Here is a 23093-nt window from a genome sequence, read left to right as displayed (position 1 = left end):
AAAAGTCCAATTCATATCCTAAAGATTCAATTCATATCCTAAAGGTTCAACTCATATCCACAAAAGTTCAAGTCATATTCTAAAATTTCAATTTATAAACTAAAATTCCAATACATAAACTAAAAGTCCAATTCATATCCTAAAGGTTCAATTCATATCCTAAAGGTTCAACTCATATCCATAAAAGTTCAAGTCATATCCTAAAATTTCAATTTATAAACTAAAATTCCAATACATAAACTAAAAGTCCAATTCATATCCTAAATGTTCTATTCATATCCTAAAGGTTCAACTCATATCCACAAAAGTTCAAGCCATATCCTAAAATTTCAATTTATAAACTAAAATTCCAATACATAAACTAATATCCTAAAGGTTTAATTCATATCCTAAAGGTTCAACTCATATCCACAAAAGTTCAAGTCATATCCTAAAATTTTAATTTATAAACTAAAATTCCAATATATAAACTAAAAGTCCAATTCATATCCTAAAGGTTCAATTCATATCCTAAAGGTTCAACTCATATCCACAAAAGTTCAAGTCATATCCTAAAATTTCAATTTATAAACTAAAATTCCAATACATAAACTAAAAGTCCAATTCATATCCTAAATGTTCAATTCATATCCTAAAGGTTCAACTCATATCCACAAAAGTTCAAGTCATATCCTAAAATTTTAATTTATAAACTAAAATTCCAATACATAAATTCATATCCTAAAGGTTCAACTCATATCCACAAAAGTTCAAGTCATATCCTAAAATTTCAATTTATAAACTAAAATTCCAATACATAAACTAAAAGTCCAATTCATATCCTAAATGTTCAATTCATATCCTAAAGGTTCAACTCATATCCACAAAAGTTCAAGTCATATCCTAAAATTTCAATACATAAACTAAAAGTCCAACTCATATCCTAAAGGTTCAATTCATATCCTAAAGGTTCAACTCATATCCACAAAAGTTCAATTCATATCCTAAAATTTTAATTTATAAACTAAACTTCCAATACATAAACCAAAAATTTCAATTCATATCTTAAAGGTTCAATTCATATCCTAAAGGTTCAACTCATATCCACAAAAGTTCAAGTCATATCCTAAAATTTTAATTTATAAACTAAAATTCCAATACATAATCCTAAAGGTGCAACTCTTAGGGTTTCTTCTCTTCAAACAATTTCTTCCCCAAATTAGTAGGTAAAACTAAATATTTTGGACTAAATGTATTAATAAGAACCCTAAAAAATGCAAATAATATATAACTTTGAACCCTAATATGGTTGAGCTAACTTTGAACCCTAACATGGAGAAATTAAACCCTAATATGGAGAAATTAACTTTGAACCCTAACATGGTTGAACAAATAATATATAACTTTGAACCCTAACATGGATAAATTAAACAAAATCACTGTATTTCGAAAAAAACAAAGAAAGGAGAAAGAAACCTACCTTGGGAATGGAGGTCGTCGGCGGTGGAGCTGCTACCGTCGGTGGTCGTCGGTGGCGTGGGTGGCACCGCTGTTGCTGGGAGTCGGAGGAGGGGGGGTTTGAGTGTGAGAGAGAAAAGAGAGATTTTGGGGATTTTTTTTTGAAAGAATGGGAGGGGGAACTCGATTTTGACACTAGAATTAAAAATAGCGACCAACTTTGGTCGCTATTTTGGTAGCAAAATAAGTTTTGACTTTTTGACCAAAATAGCGACCAAAGTTGGTCGCTATTTCTAAAAAAAATTAAATTACTTTTAATTCAATTTAAAATTATGTACATATGTAGTATAAATTTAGGATTTTAATTCAATTTAAGCTATATATATATATATATATATATATATATATATATATATATATATTAATTGATATAAGTCAAGACGTTTTAATTTATTGTTAATATATATACATGCATATGAGTAGGTTATAAGTCGATGAATCAATTTACAAGTGTATCAATACCTAAAAGAACCCGTCCCTGAGTATTAGTGCATTAGCTAATATTATATCGAATATAGCTTTTATATATATAGTGTATTATATAATACACTATACTATACACTTAGTATATATATACTATACTATACTATGCACTAAGTATTAGTGCATTAGCTAATATTATATCGAATATAGCTTTATATATATATATATATATATATATATATATATATATATATATGCATATGAGTAGGTTATAAGTCAATCCGTGCAGCCTCTTTACACACTATTACTAACTACCAGACTCTTCTCGGTTGAAAATAGATTTGACCACCTAATATGCATCTAGGAACACTGCCTTTCAAAAATTTATTGATGATAACGTTGCAACTATTAGTATCGCAGAAATTAATAAATTAATTTCTCAAAACAATTATTTGGGTTTATATGTAAAGATTTTAGGAGAACATATAGGTTTTCTTGATAAAAAACTTGATGATTTGACTATTTTAATAAAAGAAATGAGTACTAAGAAAGGACCAACTGATATTGCCTCCACTTTAAAACAAGTGAATCCCAACAATAAGAGTGAATACCTGATAAGATTTCACTCTGGTAAATGGACCGAAGCCCAGAAGAAATATGCTACTGTGGCTCATGAAATGTTGACTATTGTTAAATGTGTTTTAAAATTTCAAGACGATTTATATAATCAAAAGTTTTTAATAAAAACTGATGCTCAATCTGTTAAATATATGTTTGACAAAGATTTCAAATATGATGCATCTAAATTAATATTTGCTAGATGGCAAGCTCAACTGGCGCCTTTTGATTTTAAAATTCAATACAAAAAAGGAATTGATAATTCCCTTCCGGATTTCTTATCCCGAGAATACCTTGATTAATTATGAATTTCTATACAACTTTTTTAGAGGAAGAATTGTTAATTACTATCTTGAAAGTGGTTAGATTAAATCGAGATCTACAAAGTCTCATAATTGATTTACTAATTAAGGATATCGTTGATAACCTAATTGAAAATCATAATCATGATGAAATTGTTAGGAATTCATACCTATACTAAAATTATTAGGGATGATATGCTGGATTATTACTTCTAAATTGACTTGTTATTTGTGCAGAATGGACCCTTCATGGGCCACCAGAGGCAGAGGTAGGGGAAGATCTTCCCCTAGTAGATCATATTCTCAAGGATCGTCATACGGATCAGATTCTTCATCAGGTCCGTCTATATATCTGGATGATATTCCAGAAGATGATCCATTATATGGTCATCTACATGCATATTTGGCTTCCAAAAAGCAAAGTAATACATTTGCTTCAATCGCTAAAGAAGAAGACAACGATGATATTAAGTCTTACGAAAAATTACCAAAGAAATAATATTTCTCCTAGAAAACTCTGAGATTCAGTGAAAAGATGAACCATGGAAGATATTTCAGAGATATCTGATTAATGGATTATACTACCCGGGTGAATCATATAAAACCTGCACTTATTATGAGACTATTCTAATCAGTACAGGTAATGTAGAATTCCAGCACTTTTCGGGTAATAACACAAATGAGAACGTTTATAACTTCTCAAAAATTATTATCAAACAGATTATATCTATTGAAGAATGGGGGATTTCAACAATGAAAGAAAGACAGATAAGCCTTAATAAATCACCCATGAATTTTACTTATTGGGATTATATCCAAGCATTTGATAGAGTGCTTTATTATAACAATGAGAGGCATAAACATACTTGGTTTATTAAAGTATGTGCAAAAATATTTACAGGACCTATCCCCAACTGGTTCTTAAATTGGTGGTCATACCACGGTCCCACAACGAAAATCCTGCCTGAGCCATTCCTTAAGTTATACAAAGAATGAGCAAAAATTTCATCATTCCTAACCGAGTTATATCACGCAGATCATATCTGTTGCCTAAAAAAAATTGATCAAATTTGTTTCTTTATTGAATTCTCTATCCCCATGGATTCATAAATGGACTCCTGAATTAGGTTTTACGGAGGAACAAATCCCTTGCTTATACAGAGTATTTTACAATAATTTTTGGGATAAATTGATGAAGAATGATCCCAAAATAAAAATGTTATATGGACAAGAATTATTGGATTCTATTAAAACACAAATCCAAGTATACTCGTCCACTCCACAGAAGAAAATATTTGATGACAGCTCCGTCAAACATATTGCTCGAAGAATCTCTGTTCAAGACGGAGATAAAACCGAATTAGTAAATAAATATCTGGAAGAAGTAAAAAGAAATTTACTTCAAACTTTGAATCAATGTGAAAGATCAGACACATCAATGCGCAGTGAAACAAGTGGCGATGATATCGCAGAAGAAGATTCACAGCCGATGCAGCCAGAAATAATATTATCTGACAAAGAGAGAGAAAATGTGGAAAATTTCCTCCAACAAATGAACGATTTAGACAAAAGAAGACTTTGACTAGAGCCGCCGAAGACCCCACACAACAGTAGATACACTGTTCCCAACAGTAGAAACACTGTATAAGGGACCCAGATACGCTATTCCCAATAGTAAAAAAACTGTATAGGGACCTAGATGTGGGACCCAATCTACTATTTAAAGATTCTTTATGTTTTTTTTCCTTATTTAAATAGAGGACCTCTTCATTTGAAGAGGCAGGTCGTGAGAACCCCCTCTCTCTCTAATCTCTGGGGATAGGTCCTGTAAATATTTTTGCACATACTTTAATAAACCAAGTATGTTTATGCTTCTCATTGTTATAATAAAGCACTCTATCAAATGCTTGGATATAATCCCAATAAGTAAAATTCATGGGTGATTTATTAAGGTTTATCTGTCTTTCTTTCGTTGTTGAAATCCCCCATTCTTCAACAGATATAATCTGTTTGATAATGATTTTTGAGAAGTTATAAACGTTCTCATTTGTAACACTTTTGCAGATAGTCGAATACATAAGCATTCTATGTACGAGAATGGTTAATTGTCTATCAGTTAAACCATCAAGATTCCATTCATAAATTTCGGAACCGCTATAAGACGTATTAGTCTGATTCCAATCGCGTTCCTCAATCAACAAATTGTTAATTACTATCCTGAAAGTGGTTAGATTAAATCGAGATCTACAAAGTCTCATAATTGATTTGATAATTGAAGATATCGTTGATAACCTGATTGAAAATCATAATCATGATGAAATTGTTAGGAATTCATACCTATACTAAAATTATTAGAGATGATATGCTGGATTATTACTTCTAAATTGACTGTTATAAACGTTCTCATTTGTGTTATAACCCGAAAAGTGCTGGAATTCTGCACTACCTGTACTGATTAGAATAGTCTCATAATAAGTGCGGGTTTTATATGATTCACCCGGGTAGTATAATCCATTAATCAGATATCTCTGGAATATCTTCCATGGTTCATCTTTTCGCTGAATCTCAAAGTTTTCTAGGAGAAATATTATTTCTTTCTTTGGTAATTTTTCGTAAGACGCACAACTCCTCGATAAAAAGCTTTCTGGTTTGAATGTTAGACCAATTGATTTATCTAAAAATTTTGCTGATAGAATTGAGACCGTTTCTGATTATAAAACTGAGACATGGTCAGAGTTTAGTAAACTCAAAGTTATAGTTAAACCCAATAGTAGGTATGCTGATAAACCAAGGATGCAAACTTATATCGAATATACCTTGATATATAATACACTTAGTATATATACTATACTATACTATATTATACTATACTATGCACTAAGTATTAGTGCATTAGCTAATATTATATCGAATATAGCTATATATATATATACATATATTAATTGATATAAGTCGAGACGTTTTCATTTATTGTTAATATATATACATGCATATGAGTAGGTTATAAGTCGATGAATCAATTTACAAGTGTATCAATATCTAAAAGAACCCGTCCCTGTGTTTCGAGCGCTTCATGTTCTTATATATACATACCTAATATTATATCGAATATAGCTTATATATATATATATATATATATATATATATATATATATATATATATATATATATATATATTAATTAATTGATATAAGTCGAAACGTTTTAATACCTAAAAGAACCCGTCCCTGTATATATTGGAGTATATAGTGTATATATATACTATATTATACTATACTATACTATAGTATTAGTGCATTAGTTAATATTATATCGAATATAGCTTTTATATATATATAGCTTATATACTATATACTATATTATACTATATATATCGAATATACCTTGATATATAATACACTTAGTATATATACTATACTATACTATACTATACTATACTATACTATACTATACTATACTATACTATACTATACCATACTATACTATACTATGCACTAAGTATTAGTGCATTAGCTAATATTATATCGTATATAGCTTATATATATATATATATGTTATAAGTCGATGAATCAAATTATAAGTGTATCAATACCTAAAAGAACGTGTCCCTGTGTTCCGAGCGTTTCATGTTCTTATAGACAGGTTAGGGCCCTATTGGTTATATATATTTATATATAGACACACACACACGCTTCGTAGTACTGCTTAACTGCATATATAGCATGTTAGAGTATATTTTAGTCTATTCATCCTTTGTATTACAAAAGTATTAGCGGGCTACATTTATATTATTTAGATAGTAAATACAAAAGTGATTTTTAATTTTGACCATTGTTGACCTGAAAAGAGACCAACTTTGGTCGCTAAATATACATAAATTTAAATTAGCGACCAAAGTTGGTCGCTAAATTTAAATCAAATTTATTTATATTTTATATAATATTTAAAATAATAATATAATTGTTAAACGTTAGAACTCGATCCCAGATTAGCGACCAAAGTTGGTCTCTATTTTCGTAAGCGACCAACTTTGGTCGCTAAATTTGAATTATATTTTTTTATATTTTATAAATTTTTTTAAATAAAAATATAATTATTAAAATTTTATAATTGGGTCCCATTTTAGCGACCAAAGTTGGTCGCTATCTGCTTACCCCTTAATTAGCGACAAACTTTGGTCGCTAATTTAAGTTATATTTATTTATATTTTATAATTTTTTTAAAATAATATTATAATTATTATAATTATATAAGTGGGTCCCCCTGTAGCGATCAACGTTGGTCGCTAATCTCAGTATACCTTTGACCAAGCAAGTCTGACCAGTCCGGTCAATATTTTGACAAAATTAGCGACTAAGTAGCGACCAACCTTGGTCGCTAATGTATATCAAATAATTATTTTATTATTTTTGCCAATTTAGCGACCAACTTGGTCGCTTTTCTTGACAGACCAACTTTGATCGCTAAAGCTTGGTCGCTTTTTTCCGGAATTCTAGTAGTGTTATAAGGTGGAAAGCTTCCGTGGTAGAATTTAAAAGTGCATGAATGACTCTTTCATATCAGTATAGTAGAAAATAAAAGGCAGAAAGCCATTCTAAATTGTCAATGCCATAAGACATCGAAGTATATGTTCAAATTAATAACAACTGAGTTGTACCAATATAAAATTCAACAGTATATACCATCGAAATCTCAAGTCTTAATACATGTATTAAAGACATAAAAACAAAAAGGAATTCAAGTCTAAAGTGAAAGGGTAACTTTTATCACTATTAGTTTAATTCATATATTATTAATAAATATATTCTTATTCCACCTTCTATCCCATATAAAATAATATAAAGATTCCATCATCAATATATACAAATATTAAATAATATACTCTTAAGAATTAATACTATCAAATCATTCAAAAAATATGTACATATAAACTTCCTTAAATAGTGAGATTTATATTCTTGAAAATAAAATATATTACCGGTTACAACATGTAAAAAGGAGGTGATGAATGTATATATCTAATGGTTCACGAAATATATATTTTAAACTTTAATTCCTCGATTCATTATTGTGCGCTGCGGCGCTCAACTTCTTCCTAACCATTTTCTTCTATATCAACAGCTTGAGTTGATGAGGAAAATCAAACTATTATGGTTTCAATTCAGGTGGACTAACTATAGTTTCAATTGGTGGATGCTTCCAATTCCAAGTAATAAGCTACATTCAACTACATATTTTTTCCTCTCCCTTCTCTTTAGATTCTCTCGCTGATCAGATGGCACACCCAAGTGACCTTCCCCCACTCCACCCACCTGCCCCACCTGACCCTAGCAATGGTGATTGGACAACTAACCTACCAGAACCTATTCTGTCTAATCAGCCACCTAGTAACAATGCTTCAACGGCTACCTTGGACCAAACAAACACCATCAGCTCCATCGGAAATGAAGACGCCGGGATTAATACCTACACAAATAACCAAAACAAACAATATCTGCTACCAAACCCCACATATTCCGCTCCTTCCCAACTAAAAATTTCTTCAAACTTTGACCGACCACAACACCGTAAAGAACAAATTAGTGATAAAACCATCGTAGACCACCAAAAACCTCCCCATATCACAGGAACACAACCAATATCTCCACCAAATACTCAAACTCTAGTTCCAAGCAAAATGGAGATGGTAATACTCACTAATACCTTTAACAGGGGCAATAGACAACATGACCCACCGAGTAATAAGAGGAATGACCAAGTCGTCTCAAAACCTTCTTTTGCCGCCACGGTTCAAGCCCAACTTTCAGCAAGCAGCGGTGCTCCACTTGTAAACATTGAATATGGTACCCATCTAGGTAAGCTTGCAATTTTCTTTTCTGCACAGGATTATTTCATTAACTTGGCACAAGAATGTAGATTTACTATTATTGGGAAGTTCTATAGAAATAAACCTACTATGGAGGAGATTAGGAAAGTCTTTGTGAGACAATTTCACTTAACTAGCTTATTGAAAATTGCCTATTTTGATCCTAAACATGTGTACATTGATTTCACGAATGAGGTAGAGTATAACCACATTCTCTTTAAGGAGTATGTGGATATTGGAGAGTCGCCTATGAAAATCCTGAAATGGACAGCCGATTTTAAACCTGAGGAGGAAACAACCATTGTCCCGTGTGGATTTTGATTCACCAATTACCATGGCATCTGTTCAACTAGCATGTTATTTCAAAAATGATGAGAGAGATTGGGGTTGCAGTTTCTCCAGATCAAGCAACTTATTCCAAATCACGGGGTAATGTGGCCAAAGTCAAAGTTGAGATCGATTTACTAAAACCTAGATTGGATCAATTGTGGCTTGGTTTCAAACGACTCGATGGAACTTCAGATGGCAAATGGTTAGATATTGAGTATGAGAAGGTCCCAGGTTACTGTCTTTATTGCAGAATGCACGGAAAGTTACTAAACTGTATTTGTAAAATAATTCTGAAAAATATAAATGAACATAAACAGAAATGAAAAACAGAAACAGAATTTTAATCCGAGCCCACTGAATTCACAGTATTTCCTTAAGGAATTTAATCCCCTCCTAGTACCCAAGGTTATGGATGATTTCCTCCCAGGATAGAACGAATTAAACACTGGTGTATTGGTACTTCAAACCTCAGTGTTTCAGCGAACACAAAGTTCAGTAGCAAATCACACTTACTGTTGCTTTGTTTGATGTTAAAAGTATGCAAAAGAAGGAGGAGAAACTCAGAAAATCTGAGCAGAATAGACTTGTATTTATAACCAAAGTTGGGCTGAAATCTGAAGAGGTGCAACTCTTCAGAATGACTGTTTATGCAAAACGGCCATAGCATAAATGCCATAACATAAATGGTTATTTACTCAACAATAAAGAGGGAAAATTGAAGAGGGTAGTTTAATTTTCAGTTACACAACTAAAAAACGGATTGGAGGATTTAATATTAATACTTATTTTAATATTAATATTATGTTATTAAAATAAATATTTAATAACATTTCTGTTAATATTTTGCTATTAACAAATAAATTTGGTCCAAAAAATTAATCAATCAATTGATCATTTGACCAAATCCAAATCCAAATCCAAATCCAAATCCAAATCCGAAGCCGAGCTGAGCGACGACGACGACGCGAGGCTTGCCTTCTTCTCAACTCTTTAAGAGCTAGAAGAAGAACAATTGCTTATATACCCATAAAAAACCTCTTCCTCTTCCAATATGGGACAATGTTCCTTCATCAAGGAGGGAAGCTTAAAATTTCACTTAAATTTTTTATTTTCCTCCATTTCCCATTCACCCTATTTTAAACCTCATTAATGCTTAAAAATCCCAACAATCCCCCACATGAATGGAGAATGGCTATATCACGGAAACATGCATGAAAAACTGTGTGATTTATAAGCAAGGATTAATTGCATCTGGATAAGTAGATTTCCCATTAAACTTTCCATAGTGAACTTATGTCGGATATACTCGATCAATCGGTAGATTTGATATCTTTGAACCGTCGAACTTTGGTGTATACCTAGACAACCACAAGTCACACAACCAACCCTTAACCGTATTTGGTTCTCATTATTGTGTTCGTTTCAGCCATGAACACCGCCTGGTTTCATAAGTGCATAGAGAACTCGCCTTGCAAGATTCTCCTTGAAGTGGCTAACACTTAACACTTACATAGGTGATTCCTAAACGTGTCATCCCGTAGATACACTATTTGATATACCCCGTATCAAATATAGAATCATTAAAAAGCCTTAATGCTTTATCCCTAGTACAGAACATTGTCTCATCACGAGAGTGGGCCAAAAGTTTAATTGACAATGTTGAACCGTCATTAATGACTTTGTTTGATCTCCTTGAACCTAGATCTTGAGATCTCCAATTTTCTAGGTAGAGTTACCGCCACTATGACTTGTTCTCGGCCACAGTGCCATTCTCCTTTATACTTCTCAACTACCTCTCTAGTTAGGCCTAAGTGGATCCGACACATTATCACTTGACTTTACATAATCAATCGTGATAATTTCTCTAGAGAGTAATTGTCTAACGGTTTTATATCTTCGTCGTATATGACAAGATTTACCGTTATAGATAACGCTCACAACCCTTCCAATTGCCGCTTGACTATCGCAATGTATGCATATTGGTGCCAACGGTTTGGGCCAAAATGGAATATCTTCCAAGAAATTCCGGAGCTATCCAGCTTCTTCACCGGCTTTATCTAAGGTTATGAATTCAGCCTCCATCATAGAGCGAGTAATACAAGTTTGTTGGGACGACTTCCAAGATACCACTCCTCCACCAATAGTGAATACATATCCACTTGTGGACTTGGAATCAGTTGATCCGGTGATCCAATTTGCATCACAGTATCCCTCAATGACCGTAGGATATTTGCTGTAGTGCAAAGCATAGTCCTGGGTATGTACTAAATATCCCAAAACTCGTTTCATGGCAATCCAATGAGATTGACCTGGATTGCTCGTATATCGACTCAATTTACTTATAGCAAAAGCTATATCTGGTCGTGTACAATTCATGATGTACATTAAGCAACCCAACACACGAGCATAATCCATTTGTGATATGCTTTGGCCTTTGTTCTTTACTAATGCAAGATTCACGTCAATTGGAGTCTTTGCAACTTTAAAGCCTAAATGCTTGAATTTTTCAAGTACTGTCTTAATATAATGAGATTGTGACAATGTCAGGCCTTGAGAAGTCTTATGGATCTTAATTCCTAGAATTAAATCAACAACTCCCAAGTCTTTCATATCAAACTTGTCGGTTCGCATGAGTTTACTCGCATTTATGTTGGCAATGTCATTACTCATTATCAGCATATCATCCATATATAAGCAAACAATGACTATGTGATTTGGAACATTTTTAATGTACACACATTTATTTTAAAATCATTTGATAACATTGTTTTGTCAAATTTTGCATGCCATTGTTTGAGTGCTTGTTTTAGTCCATAAAGGGACTTAACAAGTCTACATACCTTCTTTTCTTTACCTAAAACCACAAACCCTTCAGGTTGTTCCATATAAATTTCTTCCTCCGACTCTCCATTTAAGAAGGCTGTCTTAACATCCATTTGATGAATTTCAAGATCATAAACTACATCTATCGCTACTAACATTTGTATGGACGTAATTCTTGTAACTTGGGAGTATGTATCGAAATAGTTAAGACCTTCTCGTTGTCTATACCCTTTGACCACAAGTCTTGCTTTAAATTTTCCAATAGTGCCATCATCTTTCATTTTCCTGTTAAAGATCCATTTAGAATCCAACAGTTTATTTCCAAGAGGAAGATCAACCAATTCCCATGTATGGTTGTTCAGTATGGATTCTATTTCACTATTGATTGCCTCTTTCCATAACAATAATTCCGAAGAAGACATTGCTTCTTTAAATGTTTGAGGCTCATTTTTCAATAAGAAAGTCACAAAATCTGGTCCAAATGAAGTAGCCGTTCTTTGACATTTACTACGTCTTGGATCCTTCTGATTAAGTGTACTTTCTTTTGTTTCTTCCTGAGGTCATTTAGATCCTTCACCAATCGACTCACATTCCTTTTTATACAGATATATATTTTCAAAGAACTCAGCATTATCTGATTCTATAACCGTATTATTATGAATGTCGGGGTTTTCTGACTTATGAACCAGAAATCGATATGCTTTACTATTAGTCGCATATCCTATGAAAACACAATCAACGGTTTTTGGTCCTATTTTTACCCTTTTATGTTTAGGAACTTGCACTTTTGCCAAACACCCCCACACTTTAAAATAATTCAAGTTGGCTTCCTTCATTTCCATTTTTTATATGGAATGGATTGTGTTTTGCTATGGGATACTCGATTTAGTATTCGGCTAGCCGTAAGAACGGCTTACCCCCACAAGTTTTGTGGCAAACTAGAACTTATCAATAATGCGTTCATCATCTCCTTTAATGAACGATTCTTTCTTTCTGCAATTCCATTGGATTGGGGCGTGTAAGGGGCCGTTGTTTGATGAATAATTCCATATTCTAAACATATTTGTTCAAAAGGAGATTCATATTCACCACCCCTATCACTTCTTATCATTTTGATTTTCTTGTTAAGTTGCGTTTCAACTTCATTTTTGTATTGCTTGAATGCGTCTATTGCTTCATCTTTACTATTAAGTAAGTAAACATAGCAATATCGAGTACTATCGTCAATAAAAGTTATGAAATACTTCTTTCCACCGCGAGATGGTATTGACTTCATGTCACAAATATCTGTGTGAATTAAGTCTAAAGGATTTGAATTCCTTTCAACCGACTTATAAGGATGTTTAACATACTTAGATTCCACACATATTTGACATTTTGATTTTTCGCATTCAAACTTAGGCAATACTTCCAAGTTAATCATTTTTCGCAAGGTTTTATAATTGACATGACCCAAACGTACATGCCATAAATCATTTGACTCAAGTAAGTAAGAAGAAGCTGAAGTTTTATTATTAGTTTCAACAACTATTACATTCAGCTTGAAAAGGCCCTCAGTAAGGTAACCTTTTCCTACAAACATTTCATTCTTACTAATCACTACCTTGTCAGATACAAAAACGCACTTGAAACCGTGCTTTACAAGAAGTCCAGTAGAGACTAAGTTCTTCCTAATCTCGGGAACATGAAGGACGTTGTTCAAAGTCATGACCTTGCCAGAAGTCATCTTGAGAAATATCTTACCGTATCCTTCAATTTTTGCTGTAGCAGCATTTCCCATAGAGAGCGTCTCTTCGGGTCCAGCAGAAGCATATGTAGAAAATGCTTCCCTCACAGCACAAACATGGCGAGTGGCTCCAGAATCAATCCACCACTCCTTTGGGTTTCCTACCAGGTTGCATTCAGAAAGCATGGCGCACAAGTCATCAACATCATCATGCTTTTCTACCATGTTTGCTTGACCCCTTTGCTTGTCTTTCTTCCGAGCACGACACTCCGTAGATTTGTGTCCGGTTTTCCCACAGTTGTAGCAGTTTCCACTGAACCGCTTCTTGCTTGGGTTGTATTTCGGACCAGAAGCCTTCTTTCTCTTTTTGTTATCTTCAACAATATTTGCTCCCATTATTGTTGAATTTCCACGGCCTCTTCTCTCAGCAGCTTTGTTGTCCTCTTCGATTCTCAATCGAACAATGAGATCTTCAAGGGACATCTCCTTTCGTTTGTGTTTCAAATAATTTTTGAAGTCCTTCCACAATGGAGGCAACTTCTCAATTATTGCTGCTACTTGGAATGCTTCATTGATGACAAGACCTTCAATGAAAATTCCGTTAGTAAAATTACTAAAAAATTTACTTTCAATATCAGTATTTATTTGAAACATACCTTCAGCAAGGAGATCGTGAATAATCACTTGCAATTCTTGGACTTGTGTAATAACAGACTTGATATCTACCATTTTGTAGTCCAAAAACTTTGCAGCAACGAACTTCTTCAACCCGACATCTTCGATTTTGTATTTCTTTCAAGCGCAGTCCACAGTTTTGACGTTTTCACGCCACTGTAGACGTTATACAAAGCATCCTCCAGCCCGCTTAAAATATAATTCTTGCACAAAAAATCTGAATGCTTCCACACCTCAATCACGAGAAAGCGTCCAGTTTCTGGAGTCTCATCGGACATCACAAGAACATCTTCCTTGATGAACTTCTGGAGACTTAGAGTAGTCAAACAGAAGAACATCTTTTGCTGCCAGCGCTTGAAATCAATCCCGAAATTTTTTTCGAGTTTCTCCGCCGGTGCCAATGTTGCCGGTGTTGTTCGGCTCGTTGAGGCATTGGCAGTTACCATTGGAACAACTTTGTTCACATTATCATTAGTCATTTCTGTAAAAGAATGACACAAACGTTAAAATCACGCAGATTTTAATCTCCAATAGAGTACAAAACCTTGGTTTTACTCTCCAGAAAAAGTGAGTACAAATACAGAAAATATATTAAATTCCTTAAGCTTGTTAGTAAACTGTATTTATAAAATAATTCTAGAAAATATAAATGAACATAAACAGAAATGAAAAACAGCAACAAAATTTTAATCCAAGCCCACTGAATTCACAATATTTCCATAAAGAATTTAATCCTCTCCTAGTTTCCAAGGTTATGGATTATTTTCTCCCAAGATAGAACGAATTACACACTGGAGTAGTGGCACTTCAAACCCCAGTTTTTCAGCGAACACAAAGTTCGGCAGCAAATCACACTTGCTGTTGCTTTGTTTGATGTAAAAAGTATGCAGAAGAAGGAGAAGAAACTCAGAAAATCGGAGTAGAATAGACTTGTATTTATAGCCAAAGTTGGGATGAAATCTGAAGAGGTACAACTCTTCAGAATGGCTGTTTATGCAAAACGGCCACAACATAAATGCCATAACATAAATAGCTATTTACTCAATAATAAAGAGGGAAAATTGAAGAGGGTAGTTTAATTTTCAGTTACACAACTGAAAAACGGATTGGAGGATTTAATATTAATATTTATTTTAATATTAATATTACGTTATTAAAACAAATATTTAATAATATTTCTGTTAATATTTTACTATTAACAAATAAATTTGGTCCAAAAAATTAATCAATCAATCGATCATTTGACCAAATCCAAATCCGAATTCGAATCCGAGCCGAGCCGAGCGAGCGACGACGAAGATGGCGCGAGGCTTGCCTTCTTCTCAACTCTTTAAGAGTTAGAAGAAGAGCAATTGCTTATATACCCATAAAAAACCTCTTCCTCTTCCAATATGGGACAATGTTCCTTGGTCAAGGAGGGAAACTTAAAATTTCACTTAAAATTTTTATTTCCCTTCATTTCCCATTCACCCTTTTTTAAACCTCATTAATGCTTAAAAACCCCAACAATCCCCCACATGAATTGGGAATGCCTATATCACGGAAACATGCATGAAAAACTGTGTGATTCGTAAGCAAGGATTAATTGCATCTGGATAAGTAGGTTTCCCATTGAACATTTCATAGTGAACTTATGTCGGATATACTCGATCAATCAGTAGATTTGATATCTTTGAACCGTCGAACTTTGGTGTATACCTAGAAAACCACAAGTTACACAACCAACCTTTAACCGTCTTTGGTTCTTATTGTTGTGTTTGTTTCAGCCATGAATACCGCCTGGTTTCATAAGTGCATAGAGAACTCGCCTTGCAAGATTCTCCTTGAAGCGACTAACACTTCACACTTACATATGTGATTCCTAAACGGGTCATCCCGTAGATACACTATTTGATATACCCCGTATCAAATTTAGAAATCATTAAAAAGCCTTAATGCTTTATCCATAATACTGAACATTGTCTTATCACGAGAATGAGCCAAAAGTTTAGTTGACAATGTTGAACCGTCATTAATGACTTTGTTTGATCTCCTTGAACCTAGATCTTGGGATCTCCAGTTTTCTAGGTAGAGTTACCGCCACTATGACTTGTTCTCGCCCACAGTCCCATTCCTCTTGATGACTTCTCAACTACCTCTCTAGTTAGGCCTAAGTGGATCCGACACATTATCACTTGACTTGATATAATCAATCGTGATAATACCTCAAGAGAGTAATTGCCTAACGGTTTTATGTCTTCGTCATATATGACGAGATTTACCGTTATACATAACGCTCCCAACCTTCCAATTGCTCCTTGACTATCGCAATGTATGCATATTGGTGCCAACGGTTTTGGCCAAAATGGAATATCTTCCAAGAAATTCCGGAGGTATCTAGCTTCTTCACCGGCTTTATCTAAGGCTATGAATTCAGCCTCCATCGTAGAGCGGGCAATAAAAGTTTGTTGGGACGACTTCCAAGATACCGCTCCTCCACCAATAGTGAATACATATCAACTTGTGGACTTGGAATCAGTTGATCCGGTAATCCAATTTGCATCACAGTATCCCTCTATGACCGCATGATATTTACTATAGTGCAAAGCTATCACGACCCTAAACCCGAACCCGGTCATGATAGCGCCTCTCGTTAAGACAAGGCCAGCCAATTAAACCCAATTCACTTTTTAAAACAGTTAAATAACATAAAAGTAGTCTAAAACATGATATAACAATACTAAGTAACGGATAATGTCAATAAAGTACGAAAGTATAACCCAACACAGCCCCTAACCGGGGTGTCACAAGTCACGAGCATCTATGAGCCATAATACAAGTCTGTTAATGTCATAAACTACTACAAATGTTTGAAAATGAACAAAAGTTCTAGAGGGGTAGAGACACGGGGCTGCGGACATCGACAGCTACCTCGTAATCTCCGAAAGGCCCACCTGGAACTGGAGGACATCAACACTCCGGAGCGGAACCAGCAACACCTGAATCTGCACACAGGGGTGCAGGGAGTAAAGTGAGTACTCCAACTCAGTGAGTAACAAATGTAAATAATGACTGGAAGTAAGAACACACGTAAGGCACATGACATTCCGTAATGAAGCAGTAAAATCACTTAATGACAGTAAAACTAGTAAAAATCAAGTAAAATCCTCTTTCAACCTGTAAACAGGTAGTTGACAGATAATTAAGATAAAGTAAGCAAATAGAAGTTCGCCCCTTGGGCAAAATATCAACAAATCCGCCCCTCGGGCAACATCTCAAAATAGTACAAGCCCCTTGGGAAATCACATAGAACAATACCAGCCCTTCGGGCTCAATCTCATATCACAATGGGTACCCGCGCTCACTGGGGGTGTACAGACTCCTGGAGGGGCCCCTTGCGGCCCAAGCACAATAACAAGCCATCTTGTGGCATCAAATCTAGGCCCTCGACCTCATATCAATCAAGCCACCTCGTGGCTTATATATCTCAGGCCCTCGGCTTCAAACCAGTATCAATGTTTCCTCTCAACTAGGCCCTCGGCCTTACTTAGTCAAAAATACTCACAAGCCCCTCGGGCAATAGTAAAACAGTGTTTCTCAGCCCAAACATCATTTAAAATATCATTTAAGTGTTAAAACTGAGTAAACATGGCTGAGTATAAAAAATAGTGGAAAAATAACATGATTGAGTTCAAGTAATAAGTCAAAACGGTGAAAACAAATCAATAAATAGCCCCGAAGGGTTCAAATAGTTGGTTCTAGGCCCAAATATGGTATTCAACCCAAATAATGATGATAGCAAATAGTTTTCAATCAAATACGTAGTAAAATCATCAATCGGGACGGACCGAGTCACAATCCCTAATAGTGCACGACCTCACGTTCGTCATCAAGCATGTGTCTCACCTCAATATAGCACTACGATGTGCAATCCGGGGTTTCAAACCCTTAGAACATCATTTACAATCATTACTCACCTCAAACCGGCTAAATCTCTAGCTCGCAATGCCTTTGCCCCTCGAGTCGACCTCCACATGTGTCAAATCTATCCAAAATCAGAACGAGTATGTCAACATATGCTAAGGGAACAAAGCCCAAGCGAAAACAATCAATAAAGGGCACAAATTCCGAAATTAGCAAATCCCGAGCCCCGGGCCCACTTCTCGAAACTCAGAAATTTTTACATCATTAGATTCCTTATCTCCCCACGAGTTCATATATATCAAAAGTTCTCAAATCTGACCCCAAATGGTCCTCCAAATCCCCAATCAAAAGTCCAATTTCTCAAGCCCTAGTTCTTCAATTTTAGGCTTAGCTTTCATGATTTTCTAGGTGGAATTCACATGACAATCGAGTTTTTAGTCCAAGAATCTTACCTCCCGATGATTCCCCTTGAATCCCTCTTCAATCTCCTTCAAAAATTTCCAAAAACGAGAAGCTATGCGTGCAAAAATAGACCCACATTCGAGACGAGTTTAAAAACATTCTGCCCAGACCTCATTTTCTTCATCGCGATCGCGGAACGTCCCTCGCGATCGCGAAGAACAATTCTTCAGCTTCCCAAAATTACTCTATGCGAACCCGACCAGGCCATCACGAACGCGATGCTTCCTCTACCCTAACCTTCGCGAACACGCTCACTCCTACGCGAACGCGATGAACACCTGACCTCGAACCCATCAGACCCAAATTACTCTACTCGATCGCGAAGTCCTTCACGCGAACGGGCTGACCAACTTCCCAACCCTCCGCGAACGTGAAGCCCCTCTCACAAATGCGAAAGCTTAATTCATGGCCTTCCTCAATCCTTCTACGCGACCGCGATACCACCTACGCGATCGCGAAAGGAAATTTTTTGCAACACCTGAACCTGCAATTTCTGCAATCTTTTCCAACTTCAAATGATCCGATTGACCACCCAAAACTCACCCGAGGCCCTTGGGACCTCAACCAAAAGAACCAACATATCCTAAAACCTTATTCAAACTTTTTCCAATCATCAAAACACCTCAAACATCATCAAATCACCCAAAACACATCGGATTCAGGCCTAAGTTTCTAAAATCTTCCGAAATATGCTTTTGATCAAAAGCCCAACCAAACCACGTCCGAATGACCTGAGATTTTGCACACATATCCCAAATGACATAACGAAGCTACTGCAGTTCCGATCCCTATATCAAAATCTCGCCTATCAACCGGAAATCGCCAAAATATCAACTTCGCCAATTCAAGCCTAAATGTACTACGGACCTCCAAAATTCATTCCGATCGCGCTCCTAAGCCAGAAATCACCTCTCGAAGCTAACCGAACCATCAGAAATCACATCCGAGCCCTCTAACACATAAGTGAACATCCGGTTGACTTTTCCAACTTAAACCTTTTTAAAAGAGACTAAGTGTCTCAAACTTCACCAAACTCATTCCGGACACGATCCGACCAACCTGATACCATAAAACACACGGATAACGAAGCATAAAGAAGCAGAAATATGGGAAGCGGAGCGGCAACTCATGAGATGACTGGATGGATCATCACATCCTCCCCAACTTAAACAAACGTTCATCCTTGAACGAGTCAAGAAACATACCTGAAGCCTCAAATAGGTAAGGATATCTGCTCCGCATCTCCCGCTTGGTCTCCCAGGTAGCCTCCTTCACGAGCCGACCTCTCCACTGCACTTTTACTGAAGCTATATCTTTGACCTCAACTTTCGACTTGATGATCCAAAATAGCTACTGGCTCCACATCATAGGTCAAATCATTATCCAACTGAACCGTGCTGAAATCCAAAACATGAACGGATCCCCAATATACTTCCGAAGCATAGAAACATAAAATACCGGATGCACACTCGACAAGATGGGTGGCAAAGCAAGCTCATAAGCCACCTCCCCAATCCTCTGTATCGCCTCAAAAGGTCCAATGAACCGCAGACTCAATTTCTCTTTCTTCCCAAATCTCATAACACCCTTCATGGGTGAAACCTTCAACAGAACCTTCTCTCCAACCATGTAGGACACATCCCGAACCTTCTTGTCAGCATAACTCTTTTGCCTCGATTGCGCTGTACGAAGCCTCTCTTGAATCACTTTCACCTTCTCCAAAGCATCCTGCACCAAATCTGTCCCCAATAGCCTAGCCTCACCGGGCTCGAACCAACCAACTGGAGATCTACACCGCCTCCCATACAAAGCCTCATATGGAACCATCTGAATACTCGATTGGTAGTTGTTGTTATAAGCAAACTCTGCAAGCGATAAAAACTGATCCCATGACCCTCCAAAATCAATAACACAAGCACGCAACATGTCCTCCAATATCTGAATAGTGCTCTCGAACTGCCCGTCTGTCTGAGGGTGAAAAGCTGTGCTCAACTCAACCTGAGTACCCAACTCTCGCTGCACAGACCTCCAAAACTGCGATGTAAACTAAGTGCCTCTATCTGAAATGATGGAAACTGGGACACCATGCAAACGAACAATCTCCCGGATATAGATCTCTGCCAACCGCTCTGAAGAATAGGTAGTACCCATAGTAATGAAATGCACGGACTTGGTCAACCGATCCACAATCACCCAAATAACATCGAACTTTCTCAAAGTCTGTGGAAGTCCAACAACAAAGTCTATAGTGATCCTCTCCCATTTCCACTCAGGAATATCCATTTGTTGGAGCAAACCACCCGGTCTCTGATGCTCATATTTCACCTGCTGACAATTGAGACACCGAGCTAAAAATCCCACAATATCTTTCTTCATTCTTCTCCACCAGTAGTGCTGCCTTAAGTCCTGATACATCTTCGCGACACCCGGATGAATGGAATACCGCGAGCTATGGGCCTCCTCAAGAATCAACTCCTGAAGCCCATCTACATGGGGCACACAAATCGGCCCTACATCCTCAACACCCCATCATCACCAATGGTCACATCTCTAGCATCATCATGCTGAACTCTAACCCTAAGGACTAGCAAATGCGGATCATCATATTGGCGCTCTCTGATGCGATCATATAAGGAAGACCGAGAAACCACACAAGCCAATACCCGACTGGGCTCCAAAATATCTAACCTCACGAACCGATTAGTCAAGGCCTAAACATTAACTGCAAGAGGTCTCTCCCCAACTAGGATATATGCCAACCTCCCCATACTCACTGCCTTTCGGCTTAAAGCATCGGCCACCACGTTGGCCTTTCCCGGATGATACAATATAGTAATATCATAATCCTTAAGCAACTCCAACCATCTCCGCTACCTCAAATTAAGATCCTTTTGCTTGAACAAATGCTGAAGACTGCGATGATCAGTGAACACCTCACAAGCTACACCATACAAGTAATGCCTCCAAATCTTCAATGCGTGAACTATGGCAGCCAACTCCAAATCATGAACGATGTAGCTCTTCTCATGGGGCTTCAACTAACGAGAAGCATAAGCAATAACTCTACCCTCCTACATCAATACACAACGAATACCAACTCTCGAAGCATCACAATACACGGTATATGAACCTGAAACTGATGATAAAACTAACACTGGAGCTGTGGTCAAAACTGTCTTGAGCTTCTGAAAGCTCTCCTCACACTCGTCCGACCATATAAATGAAACACCCTTTTGAGTCAACTTGGTTAAGGGCGATGCGATAGATGAGAATCCCTGAACAAAACGGCGATAATAGCCTGCCAAACCAAGAAAACTGCGAATCTCTGTGGTTGAGGACGGTCTGGGCCAACTCTGAACCGCCTCTATCTTCTTCAAATCAACCTGAATACCCTCGCTGGACACCACGTGCCCCAAGAAAGCCACATAACTGAGCCAAAACTCACACTTGGAGAATTTTGCATAAAGCTTCTCCTCCCCCAATCTCTACAAACAACTCTCAAATGCTCCGCGTGCTCCTCCTGACTATGCGAATACACCAGAATATCATCAATGAAGACTATGACGAATGAATCGAGATAAGGCCGGAACACGCTGTTTATCAAATGCATGAACGCTGCTGGGGCATTGGTCAGCCCAAAAGACATCACTCTCATAATGACCATATCGGGTCCTGAAAGCCGTCTTAAGAATATCCGAGTCCCTGATCTTCAACTGGTGATAACTTGAACGAAGATCAATCTTGGAGTACACCCTCGCTCCCTGAAGCTGGTAAAATAAATCATGAATGCGAGGCAAATGATACTTGTTCTTAATTGTTACCTTGTTCAATTGTCTATAATCAATGCACATCCTCATTGTGCCATTCTTCTTCTTCACAAATAGAACCGACACACTCCAAGGTGACACACTAGGCCGAATGAACCCCTTATCTAGGAGTTCCTGAAGCCGCTCCTTCAATTCTTTCAACTCCACTGGTGCCATACGATACGGCGGAATAGAAATGGGCTGAGTGTCCGACACCAGGTCAATATCCCTGTCCGGTGGCATGCCCTGCAGGTCTGCAAGAAACACATCGGGAAAATCCCTCACAACTAGGATAGAATCAATACTGGGAGCCTCAGCTCCGACATCCCTCACAAACGCTAGATTTGAAAGGCAACCCTTCCCAACCATACGTTGGGCTTTCAAGAATGAGATCACTCTAACGGGAACATAATCAGTCACACCTCGCCACTCGATCCGTGGCATACCTGGTATAACCAATGTGACTGTCTTAACATGACAGTTTAAAATAGCACGATACGGAGATAGCCAATCCATGCCCAAAATGACATCAAAATCCACCATGCTCAACAATAACAGATCCACTCGAGTCTCCAGACCCCCAATAGTCACCACACACGATCGATACACACGGTCTACAACAACAGTATCGCCCACCAGGGTAGATACATGAACAGGTAAAG

General features: G+C 36.5%; 1 protein-coding gene across 1 annotated transcript in view; it reads left to right on the top strand.

Annotated features, from left to right (window-relative positions):
* Positions 1 to 8062: 8062 nt before the first annotated feature.
* Positions 8063 to 23093, top strand: part of LOC104244339 (uncharacterized) — a 39845-nt gene continuing 24814 nt past the window's right edge. Inside the window, exon 1 of the mRNA XM_009799750.2 lies at positions 8063 to 8695. Coding sequence (XP_009798052.1) covers positions 8116 to 8695 — 580 coding nt within the window. The 5' untranslated portion in view covers positions 8063 to 8115. The remainder of the gene's footprint in view (positions 8696 to 23093) is intronic.

The sequence above is a fragment of the Nicotiana sylvestris genome, chromosome 4 (genome assembly GCF_000393655.2).
Source record: "Nicotiana sylvestris chromosome 4, ASM39365v2, whole genome shotgun sequence".
Taxonomy (NCBI): Eukaryota; Viridiplantae; Streptophyta; class Magnoliopsida; order Solanales; family Solanaceae; genus Nicotiana; species Nicotiana sylvestris.
Note: the sequence above shows the minus strand (reverse complement) of the source record. Positions and strands in the feature narration are given on the sequence as shown.